Source organism: Sinocyclocheilus rhinocerous, unplaced genomic scaffold, assembly GCF_001515625.1.
Source record: "Sinocyclocheilus rhinocerous isolate Xijiao unplaced genomic scaffold, SAMN03320098_v1.1 scaffold1022, whole genome shotgun sequence".
NCBI classification, from domain to species: Eukaryota; Metazoa; Chordata; class Actinopteri; order Cypriniformes; family Cyprinidae; genus Sinocyclocheilus; species Sinocyclocheilus rhinocerous.
The window spans coordinates 492,026-510,382 of record NW_015656677.1 but is presented as its reverse complement, the minus strand read 5'-3'; the positions used below and the strand labels follow the sequence as shown (position 1 = coordinate 510,382).

Here is an 18,357-nt window from a genome sequence, read left to right as displayed (position 1 = left end):
CGTTTTTGTAGGCATTAAACTGCCAGAATTTTAAAAGACGATATCTCCGTTTGCATTGAACTTTCAGCTTAGTAACTTTGCAGATATTGTTTATGCTCAAACAGCAACATTACACATTAACTAACGTTAAAAAAGTGAAATCGCAATCAACCACCCCTTTAAAGAATTTTTGGATTTAGGTGTAACTAGGGCAAAACCTCCCTTATATAAACCCACAATTTCCCTCATATCCCGGACAAAACACAGAATGCCAAACAATTAGCCTATATTTAAAATGTAACTTGGGGAAGTGAGACTGAGGTAAAAACTAATACATCCTATTGTATTTCAAGGTGTTTTGTAACAACTTCAGTTAAATGAAAGCATCTATAAGAATTGCCATTAGAATTGCCCAAAAAAAAGAGGTCCAATGACAGTGTACTTTATGTTAGAAGTGAATTCAGAAAAAATGCAATGAATGCATAAATATAAATCAGTAAGGTCAACCATTTTACTAGCTATTGCCATCCTCAATATAAGTCCACGACTCTTTCAAAACAGATTTTCAACATATCTTGTGGTACAGATTTTATTTTTTAGTGCTGCAAGCAGCCTAGTAAAAGATGGAATAAAGACAATACAAATGTATCTGGATAGATGGCCTTTCCTAATACCCCATCCATTGGGTCTGTAAATTTCATAAATAAGCTTTTCACTTATTATAGGGCTCTGGAATACTTGATTCTGATTGGTCAGTGGTCAAGCAGATATTTACTAAAGTTAGTTGTTGTCCTTTACTATATATCAGACCATTTACAATATATGGTTAACTGAAATGGCATGCTCTATAATGGTCACATATATTACAAGCTAAATATATACTTAAAGAGGAGAAACGATCATTGTGTGGACAGTGGGATGACTAACAGGCAGTACGTCCACACATACACTCAGTTTTTTTAGGTTAGAGTTTTTGGTTCTGTTTTGTTTTTGTAGAGTGCAACATGCATCTTTAAGACACAATCCCTTTCAAACTGATCCCCTCAGAGAAATATACAGAGAATTGCCCGGCCTCGCAGAACTACTCCTATGAGCTGCAGAACTGTCAGCGTACCTGTCTGTCTCTCGCCTCTGAGCGCCAAAGCTGCAGCGTTGACTTTGTGCCCGTTGACGGATGCGCATGTCCAGAGGGACTCTACCAGGATGAGAATGGACTGTGTGTACCTATGGAAAAATGTCCATGTTACAACAATGGAGTGACAGTCCAACCTGGCACATCTATCAACATTAAGAATGAACACTGGTGAGCGGATGATATTAGTTTTATGCAGTAGTTGTAAAGATTTAAAACTGTTAAAATATACACTTTCCAAACTGTGATCTTAATATCTTAAAACTTTCTCTCCAGTATTTGTGTGAATGGAACATTCCGCTGTCTGTCCTGGAAACCTCCAATTGTGGGTAAGAAAAAACACTTTTGGATACCTCTCTTTTACACCCAGAACTTTAATCAGGTTAAGGGAATGTGTGGTGATCAAAATGATGCCACGAGTGGTTAACATGTATTGAATTAATTATATTGAGTTAACTATAATTATGGTCACACAAAAATAATTATTCTATCAGATGTTTGCACAGTGAAACAATTGGCTGACCATTGTTTAGAAATAAACTCCAGTTTCTTACGTCTCCAAATATGGTTACCAATATAAAACTCTTTCCTATGAGTCTTTTTTTCACTGTCTGGTATCTTTTGCAGAGTGTCCTCCTCCAAAGATTTTCTTCAACTGCAGTACCGCACGTCCAGATGAACATGGATTGTTGTGTGCACAGACTTGTATGCAAAAGGAAATTGATTGTGTAAGCCCAGTTTCCAATCTGTCTTTTCTCATTTCTCCTTTATCCTGCTAATAAAGGAGCTTTTCACCTGGCAGTGATTGAAGAGGTAGTTTAAAAGTATTTTCCAGTGCTAATTGATAGTTACTAAAACACTCCAGTAGCACAATGCCATATCATAAGCCAAGTGATCTCATTTTCATTAACTTCAGTGGGTTTTATTGCAACCAGAACTTCAATGAATGTGCCTATTTCAGAATTAAACATATCCTCAGAGATGTCCACTACAGTGTGAAAAAAGCCTGGTCTCTCTTGTAGAAATGGAATAAATTCTGTTAATACCAATTTTAGCAAATATATCAAAATAGAGTTGGCAAATGTACCAATGATAAAAATATGTTTTATTTATTATTTTGCATTTTATTTATTAATTTGATACATTTAGATTCTTGTGTTTTTTAGAATTACCTTGTTTTTTAGAACTATGTTTTTCTAGAATTAAAAAATACAGAACTCAGGGTTTTAATCTTAGATATGTCTCAAATGCTGGTTTTGCAACTTAAAACAGGGTTGCAAAAATGTAGAACCTCATTGAAAATGTTTGTATAATATGTGACCCTGGACCACAAAACCAGTCATAAGGGTCAATTTATAGAGATTTATACATCATCTGAATCCATTGATGTATGGTTTGTTAGGATAGGACAATATTTGGCCGAGATACAACTATTTGAAGATCTGTAATCTGAGGGTGCAAAAAAATCTAAATACTGAGAAAATCGCCTTTAAAGTTGTCCAAATGAAGTTCTTAGCAATGCATATTACTAATCAAAAATTAAGTTTTGATATATTTACGGTAGGAAATTGACAAAATATTTTCATGGAACATGATCGTTACTTAATATCCTAATGATTTTTGGCATAAAAGAAAAATCGATAAATTTGACCTATACAATGTTTTTTGGCTATTGCTACAAATATACCCAAGCGATTTAAGACTGGTTTTGTGGTCGAGGGTCACATATTTAGTTATTCCCTATTTGTGGAAAGTGCTAGTTAACCTTTTTTGTATACTGATTATAAAATGCTTTTCAAATATTTACTCCCCTAGATCTGTCAGTAACTATTTTTTTTCTCTCTCTCTTTCTCTCTCTTCTACTTTGCTGTCTCTGATCTTCTTCATCCAACCACACCCACAGTTCTCGCAGGACTGTGAATCTGGCTGCCAGTGTCCTGCAGGTCTACTGGATGATGGCAGAGGAAACTGTGTTAAACCTTATGACTGTCCATGTCCTCACAATGGACAGTTTTATGCACCAGGGACTGAGATAACCGTAGACTGCAATAACTGGTGTGTAAGCTACAGTCTTTTCCACGGCTAATTAGCACTTTTTGTAAAGTTACATTGAATACTAAGCCATAATACTAGACCCACACAGAATCTACACTTGGATAATTCTACTAAAATATCAATATATATTATTCAAAAACAGACCCCACCACTATTTTTTTTCTTATTATAACTGGGGCCGCATGCCCTCACCTCCTGGTGTCTGACTCTGGGCATTCCTGTTACTCAAATGTGACCCTGGACCACAAAACCAGTCTTAAGTTGCTGGGGTATATTTGTAGCAATAGCCAAAAAAAACATTGTATGGGTCAAAATTATCCATTTTTCTTTTATGCCAAAAATCATTAGGATATTAAGTAAAGATCATGTTCCATGTAGATATTTTGTACATTTCTTACCGTAAATATATCAAAACTTAATTTGATTAGTAATATGCATTGCTAAGCATTGCTAAGAACTTCATTTGGACAACTTTAAAGGCGATTTTCTCAATATTTTGATTTTTTTGCACCCTCAGATTCCAGATTTTCAAATAATTTCAAATTTTCAATGGAAAGCTGGTTTATTCAGCTTTCAGATGATCCATAAATCTCAATTTCACCAAATTGACCCTTATGACTGGTTTTGTGGTCCAGGGTCACAAATAGTAGATGCTAGCAGGTTAAAGGTTTGATTACCATGGAATGTATGATGAAATAAATATTATAAAATGTATACCTTGAATTGAATGTAGTTCACTTTGGATACAAACATCTATCAATGCATGTAATCCCAAAAAAGATATCAACTAGTTGGGTTTTTAGAACATACTGCACATTCATATAGATTCAAGTCCACTTTCTGTATTACTTTGTTACAGCACTTGTCAACACGGAACATGGACATGCACAAAAAAAATCTGTCCAGGCATCTGCACAATATATGGAAGCGGACATTATAAAACTTTCGACCAGCAGAGATTCGGCTTCAGGGGAGAGTGCAGTTATATAGCTGCTCAGGTACCACCAGACAAGTACTTTTATTTTCTGTGCACCTTTACTGTGCCTATGAGACATACGACTTGCTATCATAGTGACACTACGGCATTTAGTATAATACTTTTTTTTTATTACAAATAAACCACTTTAATCAGGAGGCAGCAAGAGGGGTGGCATAATGTATGTTTTTGTGTTGTTGTTTGTAATGTAATGTCCTCTTGTTTTTAAGGATAAATGTGGAAATAAGACAGGACTTTTTCATGTAATCACTGAGAATATTCCTTGTGGAACAACAGGGACAACATGCTCAAAGGCTGTTGTCATCCTTTTGGGGGTAAGATTAGGTTTCTATCTGATCTCTGTATGAACAAACCCGAATAGCATGCAAATTTCAATACAACACATTGCATTTACTGTTAAAACAAAGGATTTATTTTGTATCTATTCCACATGATCATAAATTCATTCTGAAATTAGTTTTTTTTTATTTCTCTTACAAACTCTTACAGAGAACTAAGCTAGAGCTTTATGGTGGGACTGTAACAGCTTTTGATATGGAAAGTGGCCCACAGATCAATTACAACAAGACAAACATTGGGATGTACCTTGTCATTGATGCTGACATTGGACTGACAGTTTTGTGGGACCGCAAAACAACTGTCCGCATCATTCTGCAACCTCAACACATGGTGAGCTGAATTAAGGCATGATCTAGAATTTATTCCATGGTTGCATACTGCATAAATACAGTATTTCAAAAGTTTGGAAATATTACAATATTTAAATGTTTTAATGAAGTCTCTTATGCTCAACATTTTTGTTAAAATATACAGAAAACAACACTAATATTGTGAAAGAGTATTGCAATTAAAATAGCTATTTTTTATTGTAAAATATTTTAAAATGTAATTTATTCCTGTGATGCAAAACTGAATTTTTTGCGTAATTACTCCAGTCTTTAGTGTCACATGATCCTTCAGAAGATTCTATTTCAAACAAATGCTGTTCTTTGAACTTTCTATTCATCAAAGAATACTGAAAATGTTTCCACAAAACAAAGCAGCATATTAGAATGATTTCTGAAAGGATCATGTGACACTAAAGACAAGAGTAATGATGCTGAAAATTCAGCTTTGCATCACAGGAATAAATTACATTTTAAAATATATTCAAATAGAAAATAGTTATTTTGCATTGTAATAATATTTCACAATATTACTGTTTTTACTGTATCTTGATCAAATAAATGCATCCTTGGTGAGCATAGGAGACTTAATTAAAAATATATAAAAACTGTAATGTTTCCAAAGTTTTAATAAGTACAGTAACCAATATAAACAGAGAAGATATTAATGTTGGTGACCGAACTCCAGAGATATGTGATCTTTATATTTTCACAGGGAGGCGTTTGTGGACTATGTGGAAATTTCAATGGGAATGGAAAAGATGACTTCACTACTCAAGGCAGTTTGCAAACCACAGATATAATGGAGTTTGCCGACAGCTGGAAAGTGTTAGGCACCTGCCCTGATGCTGCACCAGACTTTGACCCATGCTTTAAGAACCTTGAACGAGAGCCATGGGCAAAACTACAATGTAGCATCATAAAGGACCGTGAAGGTGCTTTGAAACATTGCCATAACAAGGTACAGTTTGAAAGCATTTTAAATCAATAAAGGAAGTTTCCTATAATGTGGTATACAGGAATCCAGCATAAAGGATGGAAATGCTTGTTCCCACAGGTGGATCCAAACCCATATTATGAGAACTGTGTGAAGGACTCGTGTGCATGTGACACAGGTGGAGATTGTGAGTGCTTCTGTACAGCTGTTGCAGCTTATGCTCAAGCCTGCAATGAGGCAGGTGTTTGTGTGGACTGGAGAACCCCTGAGATCTGCCGTAAGCATCTTTAATTCTTGTGCACATACTAAATCTGTAATATCCAAATGTGAATTTTCATGTAGATTCAGAATCTTCAGCCATTGCGCTTTTACTGTATTTAATTTACTCTGTGTGTATGTATTCATACTTATGTCCATATTCCCATATCAGCTGTGTACTGTGACTACTACAATAAACCAGAAGGATGCACATGGCATTATAATCCTTGTGGTATACCTTGCTACAAAACCTGTCGCAACCCTCTTAGTATCTGCAATAACACTTTACCCAACCTGGAAGGTGAGTTTTCGAAGACTGAGTATTCATAGTACACAACGGATGTTTCTTGGACTTATATGTAGTGCTAAACATTTTTTAATGATTGCTAAGTTTAGGGACCATTGATACTGGGCCACGTAGAAATATTCATGAAACTGCCATTTTTAAAAAAAAAATTTTTAATGCAGGATGTTATCCAAAATGTCCAGAGGACAAACCTATTTTTGATGAGCAGAATCAGGTCTGTGTGAAAGAGTGTATTCCCACATGCTATGTCAATGGAATCGAGTACAAGCCTGAAGAGAATATACCAACTGATAAGTCCTGTCATGAGTGGTATGGACCATGATGTAGACCCTGACAAAGTATATAAAGCATAAATTTCTGTGGGTGGTTCCTCCACCTGTTACTCTTATTCAAATTACCTAATATGTGACATTCTTTTGACAGCATCTGTAATGAACATGGCAATATACAATGTTTTCGAACACCTGGTAAGTGAAACACTAAACACAGAAAAAAACATTTGTAGTTTAAATCCTGACAAATAGTTACGATTTTCTTTTCCTTATGTATTTTAATACTCACAATAATCTAAAAATATGTTGTTTTGCATCTTACAGGGTGCTGTAACTATGGTGGAAAACAATATGGCCACAATGACACCATTTACAACATTAAGGATGACATGGGAATGTGCTATTATGCAGTTTGTATAAATGCCACTGTGATCACAATACAGAAACCCTGCACATCAACAGAAACACCATCTACAACTAATACAACTACTAGCACAACACCTACTTCAACATTCACAACTACTCCTACGCCACCTGTGTCAACAGAAACACCACCTACAACTAGTACAAGTACTGGCACAACACCTTTTACATTTACAAGCACTTCCACTACTACAACTACTCCTACACCACCTGTGTCAACAGAAACACCACCTACAACTAGTACAAGTACTGGCACAACACCTTCAACATTTACAACCACTTCCACTACTATAACTACTCCTACACCAACTGTGTCAACAGAAACACCACCCACAACTAGTACAAGTACTGGCACAACACCTTCAACATTTACAACCACTTCCACTACTACAACTACTTCGACACCACCTGTGTCAACAGAAACACCAACCACAACTAGTACAAGTACTGGCACAACACCTTCAACATTTACAACCACTTCCACTACTACAACTACTCCTACGGCACCTGTGTCAACAGAAACACCACCTACAACTAGTACAAGTACTGGCACAACACCTTCAACATTTACAACCACTTCCACTACTACAACTACTCCTACGGCACCTGTGTCAACAGAAACACCACCTACAACTAGTACAAGTACTGGCACAACACCTTCAACATTTACAACCACTTCCACTACTACAACTACTCCTACGGCACCTGTGTCAACAGAAACACCACCTACAACTAGTACAAGTACTGGCACAACACCTTCAACATTTACAACCACTTCCACTACTACAACTACTCCTACGGCACCTGTGTCAACAGAAACACCACCTACAACTAGTACAAGTACTGGCACAACACCTTCAACATTTACAACCACTTCCACTACTACAACTACTCCTACGGCACCTGTGTCAACAGAAACACCACCTACAACTAGTACAAGTACTGGCACAACACCTTCAACATTTACAACCACTTCCACTACTACAACTACTCCTACGGCACCTGTGTCAACAGAAACACCACCTACAACTAGTACAAGTACTGGCACAACACCTTCAACATTTACAACCACTTCCACTACTACAACTACTCCTACGGCACCTGTGTCAACAGAAACACCACCTACAACTAGTACAAGTACTGGCACAACACCTTCAACATTTACAACCACTTCCACTACTACAACTACTCCTACGGCACCTGTGTCAACAGAAACACCACCTACAACTAGTACAAGTACTGGCACAACACCTTCAACATTTACAACCACTTCCACTACTACAACTACTCCTACGGCACCTGTGTCAACAGAAACACCACCTACAACTAGTACAAGTACTGGCACAACACCTTCAACATTTACAACCACTTCCACTACTACAACTACTCCTACGGCACCTGTGTCAACAGAAACACCACCTACAACTAGTACAAGTACTGGCACAACACCTTCAACATTTACAACCACTTCCACTACTACAACTACTCCTACGGCACCTGTGTCAACAGAAACACCACCTACAACTAGTACAAGTACTGGCACAACACCTTCAACATTTACAACCACTTCCACTACTACAACTACTCCTACGGCACCTGTGTCAACAGAAACACCACCTACAACTAGTACAAGTACTGGCACAACACCTTCAACATTTACAACCACTTCCACTACTACAACTACTCCTACGGCACCTGTGTCAACAGAAACACCACCTACAACTAGTACAAGTACTGGCACAACACCTTCAACATTTACAACCACTTCCTCTACTACAACTACTCCTACGGCACCTGTGTCAACAGAAACATCACCTACAACTAGTACAAGTACTGGCACAACATCTTCAACATTTACAACCACTTCCACTACTACAACTACTCCGACGCCACCTGTGTCAACAGAAACACCACCTACAGCTAGTCCAAGTACTGGCACAACACCTTCAACATTTACAACCACTTCCACTACTACAACTACTCCTACGGCACCTGTGTCAACAGAAACACCACCTACAGCTAGTCCAAGTACTGGCACAACACCTTCAACATTTACAACCACTTCCACTACTACAACTACTCCTACGCCACCTGTGTCAACAGAAACACCACCTACAGCTAGTCCAAGTACTGGCACAACACCTTCAACATTTACAGCCACTTCCACTACTACAACTACTCCTACGGCACCTGTGTCAACAGAAACACCACTTACAGCTAGTACAAGTACTGGCACAACACCTACAACATTTACAACTACTACAACTACTACAACTACTCCTACGGCACCTGTGTCACCTGTGTCAACAGAAACACCACCTACAGCTAGTACAAGTACTGGCACAACACCTTCAACATTTACAACCACTTCCACTACTACAACTACTCCTACGGCACCTGTGTCAACAGAAACACCACCTAGAACTAGTACAAGTACTGGCACAACACCTTCAACATTTACAACCACTTCCACTACTACAACTACTCCTACGGCACCTGTGTCAACAGAAACACCACCTAGAACTAGTACAAGTACTGGCACAACACCTTCAACATTTACAACCACTTCCACTACTACAACTACTCCTACGGCACCTGTGTCAACAGAAACACCACCTAGAACTAGTACAAGTACTGGCACAACACCTTCAACATTTACAACCACTTCCACTACTACAACTACTCCTACGGCACCTGTGTCAACAGAAACACCACCTAGAACTAGTACAAGTACTGGCACAACACCTTCAACATTTACAACCACTTCCACTACTACAACTACTCCTACGGCACCTGTGTCAACAGAAACACCACCTAGAACTAGTACAAGTACTGGCACAACACCTTCAACATTTACAACCACTTCCACTACTACAACTACTCCTACGGCACCTGTGTCAACAGAAACACCACCTAGAACTAGTACAAGTACTGGCACAACACCTTCAACATTTACAACCACTTCCACTACTACAACTACTCCTACGGCACCTGTGTCAACAGAAACACCACCTAGAACTAGTACAAGTACTGGCACAACACCTTCAACATTTACAACCACTTCCACTACTACAACTACTCCTACGGCACCTGTGTCAACAGAAACACCACCTAGAACTAGTACAAGTACTGGCACAACACCTTCAACATTTACAACCACTTCCACTACTACAACTACTCCTACGGCACCTGTGTCAACAGAAACACCACCTAGAACTAGTACAAGTACTGGCACAACACCTTCAACATTTACAACCACTTCCACTACTACAACTACTCCTACGGCACCTGTGTCAACAGAAACACCACCTAGAACTAGTACAAGTACTGGCACAACACCTTCAACATTTACAACCACTTCCACAACTACTCCTACACCACCTGTGTCAACAGAAACACCACCTAGAACTAGTACAAGTACTGGCACAACACCATCAACATTTACAACCACTTCCACTACTACAACTACTCCTACGCCACCTGTGTCAACAGAAACACCACCTACAGCTAGTAAAAGTACTGGCACAACACCTTCAACATTTACAACCACTTCCACTACTACAACTACTCCTTTGCCACCTACTTCAACAGAAACAGCATCTACAACTAGCACAACTACTGGCACAACACCTTCAACATATACAACCACCTCCACTACTACAACTACTCATGCACCACCTACCTCAACAGAAATACCATCTAAAACTAGTACAACTAGTTCCACAACACCTACTTTAACATTTACATCTACTACTACCTCCTCTACTAACACACCAATAATTATTGTCCATGGACATACCACAACTCCCCCTTTGAATTATCCACAAATTGTTAAAACAACTGTTTCTACACCGTTTACACCTACATCTACAAGTCAGAGCACTATACTGTGTTTTTGTGTAGTTCAAGGAAGACAATATAAGCCTGGTTAGTAACTGTAAATTGAATTGTAAAACCATTTAAATTTTCTACAATTGTCAGAAATTTTCTAACAGTTCTGTTGTTTCAATTCTGATTACTTTCCCTTTTTTATAGGACAGTCAATATTGGATCAGAAGCACATTGGCTCAGGGATTTGTCTCACCATGATCTGCTCCATAACCTGTGCAATTCAGAACAGCACTGAGCTATGTCCGTCACCTATATCACCTACACCTGCTCCACAATATGACTGTCCTAAATGGAACAAAACTGTAAAATATACATATGCATTTAACATATACATTCATTCTGTTATTGATTACACAAACGTGTCATTTCATAGTACACTGTAAAAAGTGGTAACCTGTGATTATTACGTTAAAGAACTATTCCTATCTGATCTTACCCTTAAATTTAGTTTTGCTGGTGTAACCTAATATATTTAGGTTGATTCAGTTACCACATCGAGCACATTTTTTAGGTTATCATTTTTTCAGTGTAAGAATTTATAAGTACAAAATGCGATGTTTTTGCAAGAATACATTTTTTATGAATGTTCTTCTTGCCCATTTTGAAATAGCCAAGGAAGCAACAAATGAATACCATTCAATTTGCCTTTCATCAGATTCTCTAATTCTAGTACTTTCTTTAATATTTCCAGACTAACGAGACCTTCAGCATATCTAACTGCACTATGGCAAAGTGCATAAAGGGAGACGTCATCGAGATTGCCCCATTGCAATGTCCTCTGCTCCAGAACATCACCTGTGAAAATCATCAGCCGACAGTTCTGGTCTATGATAAGCGCCAATGCTGCCAGCAGTATGCCTGTGATTGTAAGTAAACTGTTCCTTCTGTAGTTCTAACTTTGTGGTTGCCATCAGTCACTGAAATTTATAATAATGTCCTCTTTCCTGGCTCATTGTGCATGTAGCATTTTACATTCTTTAAGTACACATTGCGTAAGGTGAAGTGGATGCCATTTATGCCACCAAAGCATACACTATCCACCACTCCACCAAAGGGTCTGCTCAGTCCTATGGTTTACCATTTTTTATTTAGTTCCTACTCTAACTCAACTGATGAGATTTGGAACTGTAAATACACTTTTACAACCAAAATTCCAACAAATTCCAACCAAATTAAAGATCCTGATCCTGCATTGACAACAGGACAAAAAAATATAAACATTATAAGCAATAAAATTATACTGTGCTGATGGTATTGCTAGAAGGTTTGATTGTGAAACCCCAGATGGGTCTGAGGACTACTGAAATAACTGACTAACTTTAGTGTTTGGTCCATAACCTTTTCTTATTTTTCCACCCTCTCCTAATCATAGGCTTTTGTCAAGGCTGGGGTAACTCACATTACATCACATTTGATGGACTCTTCTACAGTTATCAAGGAAACTGCACTTATATATTAATGGAGGAAATTAGGCCTCAATACCATTTGAAGATCTACATTGACTATATCTACTGTGACATTGGTGAGCATGCATCTTGTCCCAGATCCATTACTGCGTCTTACAATGATCAAGTCATCACACTTAGGAATCACATTGGAGGTGCAGATCTAGAGGTGAGACCTACAGTAAGATTGCGAAAAGACTTTCACTATGTGTTTGGTCTGCACTGTATTGTAAATGTGTTGGTTTTCTTTGTGGATGCCTGTTTTTCTATAAGGCTCTGAAGGACAATGTTAAGCTAACGCTGCCATATGCTCACCATGGTGTGAGAGTAATAAGCTCAGGACTAGACTTGTTTCTGAGTATTCCAGAGCTGAATGTTGATATAACATTCAGAACCCTTGGCTTTAGCATCAATCTGCCATTGCAGCATTTTGGAAACAACACACAAGGCCACTGTGGTAAGTCAGCACATTAAAAAAAAAAGTTTAAAGGGTTAAGGAGGTCATATCAGGTTAAAGTAATTTAACAATAAAATCATAAGTTGTAGCGGAGAACAGATAAATAAAAGGATATTTTGTAAATATTTCACTAACTGTGAAAGCTGTAAAAAAGTATTTTGTTTAATAAAACAATATGTGCATGGTGATGTAAAATAAAAAAGGAAAGCCGTTGTTGTATGAAGAGGTTTGTTTTTGTGCATTATTAATCTAAATTATTCCAAATAATTCTCACTAAGGAACGTGCAACAACAACCAGGCTGATGACTGCATGATCCCTGGAGGCATCTTGGTCAATGACTGTGAAGTGATGGCAGATTACTGGCCAGCCAGTGGTGTGAATGGCAAAAATTGCCAACCAACTCCAAAACCCCCAGTCTTGAATATATCCCCACCCATGCCAAAGACACCATGCCCAGCCCAATCTGAATGTAACCTTCTCGAGAGCAAGTGAGTGCATTCTATGAGGTGTAATTAAAAAAAAGTGCAACAAACTTTGCATGATTGCTTCCAAAGTAATATTTGTCCTTTCAATCATCTATTCTTCATTCTAAACTCCCCCAGGCTGTTCGACGCGTGCCATTCCCACGTGCCCCCTAAAAACTTCTTTTTAGCTTGTCAATTGGATAGTTGTAATATGAACAACTCCACCATGGTGTGTGCTAGTCTTCAGAGCTATGCAAGTGCTTGCTCACAGGTCGGAGTCTGCATACATTGGAGGAACTACACTAAGCATTGCAGTAAGTTCATTGATATACCAAACCGATTTAATTTAATCTGTATAAATATATTTTATCAAATTAAATACGTTTTGATTGAAGACTAATTTTCCTGTTTCAAGTGGAATGTTGTGCAGGTGCTATAGAGATTTGAATTAAGAAATTGTTTTAACTTTTCTTCCTCAGACATTAAATGTTCAGAAGATAAAATCTTTTTGCCTTGTGTTCCATCTGAACCACCAACGTGTAGAGATGGGTAGGCTATGTCCCTTTTTCCTTTTATTCTGAAATCATTTAGACCATTGTGGAAAGACACAATTCAGTGCTGATTAATGACAAATATACATGGGTAGGAGATAGGAGATAGCATTATTGTACAGTTTAAGAGTTAAACAATATCTTATTGTTTACTTCTGATGAGCATGCCAAAATATTTTGCACATTACACATGCAGTTGAGTCAAAAGTTTGGATGAGTGCTTAAAAATACTGACACCCTCCTTGGATTGCAGTGTTAAAACAGCCTAGGATGAAATTTTAATGTGATATAAATGTATTGTGTGTAATAAGCTGTAAATCATATTTGAATTCCAGGCCTATGCAGAGCATAACAGTGCCCACAGAAGGCTGCTTCTGCCCTGAGAACACAATACTCTTCAACAAGGAGTCAGGATTATGTGTGCCAAAATGTGGTGAGAGGCCATTACAGTATGTGTGTGTGTGTGTGTGTGTGTGTGTGTGTGTGTGTGTGCGCGCACGCGCGTGCGTGTGTGTGTGTGTGCATGCGTGTGTGTGTCTATTAGAGGTGGCGCCTTGGTCTTAATACTGTACCTGCATCAAACACATCAACATGCATGTCATAACCATTTTTTAGAAAGTTTCTGATTTTGGTCTTTTCTTGTAGGATGCTTGGACCCGTCTGGGACTCCACGTGAGGTACAGCAAGGTTTAAACTGTTCATTTAATAGCCACTTGTTGAAAAAGCATCCCATGGCTGTTAATTTTTTGTTTCCGTTGCAGTATGATGAGCGTTTTAGGTACAACTGTGAGGACTGTGTCTGTGATAGGGCAAGCCAATCAGTGTTCTGTAAGCCCAAAGAGTGTCCTGATGTAAATCCTGAGATCTGCACTGAGCGCGGCTTTGTGCTGGTCAATGTCACCAATCCCTCAGAGCCATGCTGTAGCAAACAAGTTTGCCGTAAGATTAGTTTGTTTCTCTTTTTAATAGGATTTCCTTCAAGATTGCAGTGCCATTTTTAAGTCCCCTCTCACTGTTGTAGATTGTGCCATTGACATGTGCCCAAGTGGATCATGTACACAAGGGTCCTGCATTTATGATGCACCAGACAAAACTAGACATGTTCTCAAGGTACATTTGAAAACATTCTCTATCTTTTCAGTTCATCAGACAAAGAATCTGCTCTGTTCCTCAGTCTTCTGGCTGTCTTTTTGTAGAGTGGAGAGGAGTACAAGTACAAATGTGAAACTGTTACCTGCCATCGAATGAATGGCTCGTTTGTGATTGAGAAGAACAACACAGAATGTCCTTTCTTGAGTTCAAAGGACTGTGGGCCTGTAAGTAGATTCTCTAGCCTGAACTGCACATATAAAACACTAGTTCTGGATGTATTGTGGTTGTTGCTTATTTCAATTTTTTGCAAATTTTTCCATCTATTATGGAAATTCGCATAATAATAATAATAATAATAATAATAATAATAATAATAAGCAGTTTTTTTCTCGTTTATTAGGATAAGATTAAGAACAATATTTACAAGCAAAGTATGAGAGAAAGGGAGACGAGATCAGAAAGATATAAAAATATTTATATATTAATATTTATATAAAAATATTTTTATAAAAATAAATATTTTATATTGTTTTACATCTCATTTTTAACATCATCATTTGTAAAGTATTACTTAAAACATTTGAAAATGCAGTAAAAGGTGCCACTGGATTATTAAAACCACTGTATACAATTATCTTTCACTCCAAGGGGTTTAAATATGAGAAAAAAGTTGGAGAGTGCTGTGGAACATGTGCACAAGTTGCCTGTATTTATGATGCACCAGACAAAATCAGACATGTTCTCAAGGTACACTGGAAACATTCTTAAACTTTTATTCAGTCTTTCAGTTCATCAGACAAAGAATCTTGCTTTATTCTTCAGCCCTAATGGAGTTTGTCTATCTTTTGTTAGGATGGAGACGTTGACAATTACAAATGTGAAACTGTTACCTGTCATAAATTGAATGGCTCGTTTGTGACTGAGAAGACCAAAACAGAATGTCCTTACTTGAGTTCATTTGATTGTGGGCCTGTAAGTAGAATCTATAGCTTCAACTCCGCATCAAACACTTCTTCCGAATGTTTTTGGTTGTTGCTTATTTCACATTTTTGCACATTTTTCCAACTATTGAGGATGTTTGTGACAGCCCCAATGCAGCATTGTGTGCGGTAGTATTAAAACTATCATATAAACTTGTTTGTTTTTGCACTTCAAGGGGTTTGAATATGTGAAAAAAGATGGAGAGTGCTGTGGATCATGTAGACAAGTGGCCTGTATTTATGATGCACCAGACAAAACCAGACATGTTCTCAAGGTACATTTAAAAATATTCTCAAACTTTTCTTCAATTATTTCAGTTCATCATCTGCTCTGTTCTTCAGTCTTCATGTTTCAGTCTTCTTTTTGTTTAGGATGGAAAGCAGTACTATTTTAAATGCATGAATGCTACCTGTCTGAAAAGGAATGGCATGTTTATGATAATGGAGAGCTATAAGCAGTGCCCGCCCTTTAATCCAGATGACTGTGTGCCTGTAAGTACAGCATCTGAACTTGAGGAGCACAGATTACATCCTTGTTCCGCTTGTATTTTATATGTCACCATTTACTCACCTCCATATTGTTCCAAGCAATGAAAGTGGATAAGGGCTTAAAAATGGACACTACAAATGTAGTCTTCTAGATTCTTTGTGTAAGGGACCAAATGTCAATTATTCACAAAAAATAAAAAAGCCGCTTTGACATTCTTCTGCAGTATAAATTACTCATTGTGTCAAAACATTGTACAAAAAAAGTCTAAATGGCAGTGTTAACCATTTGAATACTGGATTGGAGAATTGCATGGTAGTGTTTAAAGAAAATAAGATGTGCAAATTGTAGCAAATCAATGAAAATGTACAATATGTTTGGGAAAAGTAATTATGTTCAAATGGCTGTGATCATTGTTTTGTATGGAATCCTGTTTCGGCCACAGGTCAAATACATTAAAAAAGATAATTGTGACTTTTTATCTCACAATTCAGACAGAATTTTACCATATTAAATGGTTTCCTTTCTATTGTTTGTGTTCTTACAGGGAACAGTGCAATTTGATAAAGATGGATGCTGCCAGATCTGTAAGACATTGTTTCCTTAAAGTCTGACAAAAACGTTATAATTGTTTTTCCACCCTATTTATGCAGATCATTTAAATGATGTTAAGTAAATTGAAAAATAACATGTTGGGCACTACATAAAATGTAAAGCATATATTGTTCACGAGAGGTAAGGCTTACCTGCCTCTGTTATCTCTCAGGTGAAACCAGCAACTGTGTTCTTGAGAAGAACGTCATCCGTCTGCATGTGAAAGATTGCAATTCCATCGAGGATGTAGAAGTTGCATCCTGCACTGGCCACTGTGACGACGGATCAAGGTGAGAGAATTGCACACCTATTCATGACACATAATTATTTTTTTTCTTTCAAATTCTCAGAAAAACCGTAAATGTCTTAAGAGTTACAGAGTAACAGTAATGATCCAAAAACAACAACGACAAATATCCACAAAAACAAATCACCTTGAAACCAGTAGCAGAAAGGCTCAATAAAGTGAAGTCAGCTCATTTGTTAGCCATTTTGTTTGGTATTTCATCATGTATTTGTTGAAATTCATACATTATTAATTGTGCCTTACGCATCCAAACCTTTGTTAGGATAAGCTCACATCCAGCTATACTGCAGCCATCTGACTGGTGTTTTCTTGTAAACCCGTGCAGGTATTCGATGGAAAAGAACATCATGATGCACAACTGTTCTTGCTGCCAGGAGGAGAAATTCAGCCAACGACAGGTGATGCTGAAGTGTGCCAACAGCAGCGAGATCCTTCATGACTACATTTATGTTGAGAGCTGCAGATGCACTCCTACCAAGTGTGACGAATACACTGAAAAGAAGAACCCTGTACAATCCCCGGAACACTTCTGGGAACATCCGAATTTGAGAGAAAAGTTAGCAAAACCGTACCATAAAGAATACTATTCAAGGGGACGGTACTAAAATTATGGTACAAATCTGTACATTCCATTAACTGGCATAATGCTAATATGCCACCTAAAGTAATACGATCTATTTTATACCTGTGTAATATACTGATAGCCACAATAATGATACAGGTAACAGGCAAAATGCAAGTTATGGGAATTTCAGTTTATGGTTTTTCGCTGTAAATGATAAGACCATAGTTTTCACTTACAAAAATCTGTACATTTAAAAGCATTTTACTGTTAAAAAAATGACAAAATGTCCTGTTAAATCCAGTACAGTTTTTTGCCATTTATAGTGAAGGAATAGTAACCAATTACCAGGTTTTACCATATAATTTTATACCCTTTTACTTAAAAAAAAAATACACTGTTAAAAACAGTATAGAGCATCTGTGGATAAAAAATATCCTGCTTGACTTCTGTTGATCTGTCACGCCAAGAAAGCAAATTAAATTTTTATATATATATATA

General features: G+C 37.5%; 3 protein-coding genes across 3 annotated transcripts in view; all 3 read left to right on the top strand.

Annotated features, from left to right (window-relative positions):
• The window catches only part of LOC107720755 (mucin-2-like), a 15,708-nt gene extending 9,056 nt beyond the window's left edge, over positions 1-6,652 (top strand). Inside the window, exons 17-26 of the mRNA XM_016528580.1 lie at positions 1,027-1,282; positions 1,388-1,440; positions 1,739-1,839; positions 3,015-3,170; positions 4,373-4,477; positions 4,653-4,832; positions 5,544-5,789; positions 5,886-6,042; positions 6,196-6,324; positions 6,492-6,652. Of these exons, the coding sequence (XP_016384066.1) occupies positions 1,027-1,282; positions 1,388-1,440; positions 1,739-1,839; positions 3,015-3,170; positions 4,373-4,477; positions 4,653-4,832; positions 5,544-5,789; positions 5,886-6,042; positions 6,196-6,324; positions 6,492-6,652 (1,544 nt within the window). The remainder of the gene's footprint in view (positions 1-1,026; positions 1,283-1,387; positions 1,441-1,738; positions 1,840-3,014; positions 3,171-4,372; positions 4,478-4,652; positions 4,833-5,543; positions 5,790-5,885; positions 6,043-6,195; positions 6,325-6,491) is intronic.
• Positions 6,653-6,767: 115 nt separating this feature from the next.
• Positions 6,768-12,528, top strand: LOC107720754 (mucin-2-like). Its single transcript, XM_016528579.1, has 5 exons — positions 6,768-6,801; positions 6,927-9,359; positions 11,061-11,218; positions 11,608-11,782; positions 12,461-12,528. Exons 1-5 carry the CDS (start codon positions 6,768-6,770, stop codon positions 12,526-12,528), a joined length of 2,868 nt encoding a protein of 955 aa, XP_016384065.1.
• Positions 12,529-13,828: 1,300 nt separating this feature from the next.
• Positions 13,829-18,357, top strand: part of LOC107720753 (mucin-5B-like) — a 12,345-nt gene continuing 7,816 nt past the window's right edge. Inside the window, exons 1-12 of the mRNA XM_016528578.1 lie at positions 13,829-13,832; positions 14,480-14,511; positions 14,596-14,773; positions 14,856-14,944; positions 15,031-15,150; positions 15,575-15,673; positions 15,779-15,898; positions 16,083-16,181; positions 16,279-16,398; positions 16,941-16,980; positions 17,160-17,277; positions 17,620-17,850. Of these exons, the coding sequence (XP_016384064.1) occupies positions 13,829-13,832; positions 14,480-14,511; positions 14,596-14,773; positions 14,856-14,944; positions 15,031-15,150; positions 15,575-15,673; positions 15,779-15,898; positions 16,083-16,181; positions 16,279-16,398; positions 16,941-16,980; positions 17,160-17,277; positions 17,620-17,850 (1,250 nt within the window). The remainder of the gene's footprint in view (positions 13,833-14,479; positions 14,512-14,595; positions 14,774-14,855; positions 14,945-15,030; positions 15,151-15,574; positions 15,674-15,778; positions 15,899-16,082; positions 16,182-16,278; positions 16,399-16,940; positions 16,981-17,159; positions 17,278-17,619; positions 17,851-18,357) is intronic.

Coding starts and splice junctions, on each gene's coding strand:
- LOC107720754 (XM_016528579.1), top strand. CDS start 6,768: ATGGCAATATACAATGTTTTCGAACACCTGGTAA. Junction 6,802..6,926: donor TGTTTTCGAACACCTGGTAA/GTGAAACACTAA, acceptor TGCATCTTACAG/GGTGCTGTAACTATGGTGGA. Junction 11,783..12,460: donor CCAGCAGTATGCCTGTGATT/GTAAGTAAACTG, acceptor ATCTTGTCCCAG/ATCCATTACTGCGTCTTACA.